The 3805-nt window shown below is 54.4% G+C and overlaps 1 protein-coding gene across 1 annotated transcript; it reads left to right on the forward strand.

Moving 5' to 3' along the window:
* Positions 1–1096, forward strand: LOC142035008 (feather keratin Cos2-3-like). The gene is made up of 2 exons (XM_075036837.1): positions 1–79; positions 405–1096. Exons 1-2 carry the CDS (start codon positions 1–3, stop codon positions 737–739), a joined length of 414 nt encoding a protein of 137 aa, XP_074892938.1. The 3' UTR covers positions 740–1096.
* The last annotated feature ends 2709 nt before the right edge of the window (positions 1097–3805 follow it).

A 3805-nucleotide genomic window follows, 5' to 3' on the forward strand; every position in this document is an offset into this window, starting at 1 on the left:
ATGAAGGGCAGGTATAAAAGGCAGCCCAAGTCCCTGCTCTCTCATCCACTCCTCTTGCCTCCTTCTCCTTGGGAACCAGGTGAGTCTGAAGCCCCTTCTCCTTCTCTTCCAAAGTGAGATGTCTCCTCGATGGACCTCTCCGTTGATACTGGCTCTGGCCTGTGCTGGGGTTTGGATCTTCTTGTCCTGAGAGGGGGAAGCAGGGAGAAGGAATGCTTGGAGAGAGGCTGGGACGTGGTCGAGGGGCGCTTTGGTTTATGAATTAGGAGAGAGTCTCCCTGGGTCAGGCAGTTCTTTGTAGGGCAATGAAGGCTGCGTGTCTTCTGGCCGAGCCTCTGCTCCCCACTCATTATTGGCCTTGGCTCCTTTGTGACAGGGTAACCAGGCTGCTCCTCAGTCACCCTTGTGCTCTACTTCCTCCCTGCTTCTCTCCCAGGTGCACCTCCAGCCCCACGACATGTCCTGCTACAACCAGTGCCTGCCATGCCGGCCCTGTGGCCCGACCCCGCTGGCCAACAGCTGCAACGAGCCCTGTGTCAGGCAGTGCCAGAACTCCACCATTGCCATTGAGCCCCCGGCTGTGGTGGTGACCCTGCCCGGCCCCATCCTCAGCTCCTTCCCGCAGAACACCGTTGTGGGCTCCTCCACCTCCGCTGCTGTTGGCAGGATCCTCAGCTGTGATGGAGTGCCAATCAACTCTGGGTGCTGTGACCTCTCTGGCATTTCCAGACGCTACTAGGCAGGAGGTGCCCCATCTCCAGATAAAGATGCTGCAAAAGCCCCAGGGTGACACCTTGAGGAACTCAGAACATGGTGCTGGGCAGAGGATCCGTCTTTGGATGCTGTTTTCAGTATACCTGAATGGTTTTGCCTTTCTTTCCCTTTTCTTTGTGGCTGCCTATCGCCTTGCCCACACCGTCTCCCCAAGACCAGCCTGGTAGAGACCATCTGTCTCCTCTCCCTCCACGGGGCAGGCATGATGCAGGAACTTCCCCATGGCCAAGGACTCCAGACTCTCGGCTGTCCCCAGCACTCCCTGCACTTCTGTCCTCCACTTGGAGTGAACTCGTTGCCCTCTTTTGACTCATTAAAGCTCTGCTGCATTCAAGCCTTGCCTCCCTGTGGTCCTTCCCCCTGTGGACACTCGCCAAGCGGCCAAAGCAGAAGGATGTTGCTGTGGGGTGGATGGGGGGAGGTGAGGGCACAAGGAGACTCTTCTCCATCCACAGAGGAATGAGAGGCTCCACACCCTGCAGTGGATCCTCTTTGGGGCACTCTCTCATGGAGCTGAGGAAGTCATCCCTGGCTGCTCTGCTGCCTGTGACGATCAGGCCTTGCCCTGCTGTCCACAAACATCCAGAAAGGCAGGAGGCCCTCAGGGGTCAGCAGCCACATGACCTCTTGAGGAAGAGTGTTCCTCTTGCTATGGTTGGAGCTGCACTGGTCTGACAGGGGGTGGTATTGAGTTCTGGAAGATGATTTGCTTTGCGGAATGGGAAGAGGGCTAAAGAAGGGAACAGCCCTTGGGATGGCCCATAGCTGCTACTCCACCTTCCAAGTTGTCCATGAAAATCCTTCCTTTCTTTTATCTCATGCAGAACCATTATGTGGATGGAGCCTCACATGACTGCTTCCCCTCACCGCATGCCATGCAGCCTCAAGCATGAAGTGCTGGATGCCCCTGCCCACCAGCCACACCAAAGCTCCTCCTTCTCTTCTACACCACACAAGGAACTGGGCTGCTTAGTGATCTCTCTGCCCCCCGTTGTTTTACAGGGCATGGGACAAGGGGGACAGGTCATCTCTGGTACTTCCAGCCATAACATCACTGCTCTTCTATGCTTTCTCTCTTTGCTTTACGTGTCTGAGGCAGATTGACCTTGGCTGGTTGCCAGGTGCCCACCAAGCCGCTCTATCACCCCCCTCCATCAACAGGACGGGAAGAGAAAAATACGATGAAAGGCTTGTGGTTCAAGATAAGGACAGGGAGATAACTTACCAATTGCTGTCATGGGAAAACCAGACTGGACTTGGGGAAATTAATTTGATTTATTGCCAATTAACTGCAAGAGAGTAGGATAGTGAAAAATGAAACAAAACTAGAAGCAAATTGCCCCCACCTCTCCCTTCTGGCCAGGCTCAACTTCACTCCTACCTAACTCTTCTACTTCCTCCCCCCAAACAGCACTGGGTGATGGAGAATGGGTGTTGCGGTCAGTTCATACTGCTTCATCTCTGCCGCTCCCACCTCCTCATGCCCTTCCCCTGCTCCAGGCTGGGGTCCCACCCACAAGACACAGTCCTTCACAAAATTCTCCAACGTGGGGCCTTCCCATGGGTGCCATTCTTCATGAACTGCTCCAGCATGGGTCCTTTCCGTGGGCTGCAGTCCTTCAGGAATGGGCGTCTCCAGTGTGGGTCGCCCGTGGGGCCACACGTCCTGCTAGAAAACCTACTCCTGTGTGGGCTCCTCTCCATGGGCCACAGTTTCTACCAGGAGCCTGCTGGCTCCTGTGTTGCAGCACAGGCTGCAACTTCCTTCAGACCATCTCCACCTGCTTTGCTACGAGGTTCTCTGTGGGCTGCAGAGTGGATATCCGCTCCATCGTGGTCCTCCATGGGTTGCCAGGGGACAAGCTGTGTCACCATTGTCTTCTCCAGGGCTGCAGGGGTAGCTCTGCTGTGACTCCTGCAGCACCTCCTCCCCCTCCTTCTTCACTGATCTTGGTGTCTGCAGAGTTGTTGCTGTCACTTTTTTCACTCTTCTCCTCTGGCTGCTGCACACTGTTTTTTCCCCTTTCTTAAATATGTTATCACAGAGGCACTACCAACGTTGCTGACGGGCTCAGCTTTGGCCAGCAACAGGTCCATCCTGGAGGCGGCTGTTACTGGCTCTTTCTGCCATCTTCTCACAGAAGCCATCCATGCAGCCCTTCAGTACCAAAACCTTGCCAGGCAAAGCAAATACACCGTCATGACTCTTGTATTATTACGGGCAGAAGGTCTTTTGCATATCTTGGCTGCAAGATAAACTCAGCCAGCTCAAGGTTAACAGGGGAGGCTGCAGGCAGCTCCCTCTCACTACAGGCAACTACACCACCTGCACCTGCATGCAAAAGACAAGCAGAAACAAGGCCAGCACATCAATTCCAACTGGGGAAAAAAGAAAATGAATGCATGGAAAATCACAGGGCAGCTAAACCGTTTTTTTCAGCTGCTCTGTAATTTAAGGTTGCGTCTGCACTTCTCTGCCTTTGGAAGAGAGGGCATTTACCTTAAAGTGAGTCTAGAGACAGGTTTCCTACTACATCACTTCTGATGTCCCAGCCTCACTGTCTGTAGCCAGAGGGGAGTCTGCCTTGGCCCAGACACACACACTTCTGCTGCCACATGAGTGTGTCCCTGTGGCACCGCTCCCTTTGCAAGGGCAGGGGCTGGTCCCAGACCCTTGAGGAGATCACCAAGGTCAGGTGGGACCTTCTAGCACTGGAGGATTTTTTTTCTTTTCCTTGTAATATGGGACTTCTTTGCAGGGTGGAGGCGGGAGAGCATGAATGTGTGTGACTGGTCTGCATGTACATCACTGTGTGGGCACAGGTGTGTGTATGGGTGTGCTTTTGTGTGTGTACAGCTGTGTGGAGGAGCAGGACCTTTCCTGGTTTGCTTGTGCCCGGCCATTTTGCCCCTGAGGCAGATGCTGAGGTGCTAAAACCCAGCCGTGGTTCCCAGGGCCTAGGATGGTGAGGCTTTCCCCAACTGCCTGAAGGTGGCGTCATCTGCCTCCTCTTCTTGAGCAGGAGGGGTG

The sequence above is a fragment of the Buteo buteo genome, chromosome 9, assembly GCF_964188355.1.
Source record: "Buteo buteo chromosome 9, bButBut1.hap1.1, whole genome shotgun sequence".
In the NCBI taxonomy this organism is placed as follows: domain Eukaryota; kingdom Metazoa; phylum Chordata; class Aves; order Accipitriformes; family Accipitridae; genus Buteo; species Buteo buteo.

Excerpts from the sequence above, each read along its gene's own strand:
- LOC142035008 (XM_075036837.1), top strand. The coding sequence starts at position 1 with ATGAAGGGCAGGTATAAAAGGCAGCCCAAGTCCCTGCTCTCTCATCCA. Across the intron at positions 80-404 it reads TCCTTCTCCTTGGGAACCAG|TGTGCTCTACTTCCTCCCTG; the intron begins GTGAGTCTGAAG and ends CTCAGTCACCCT.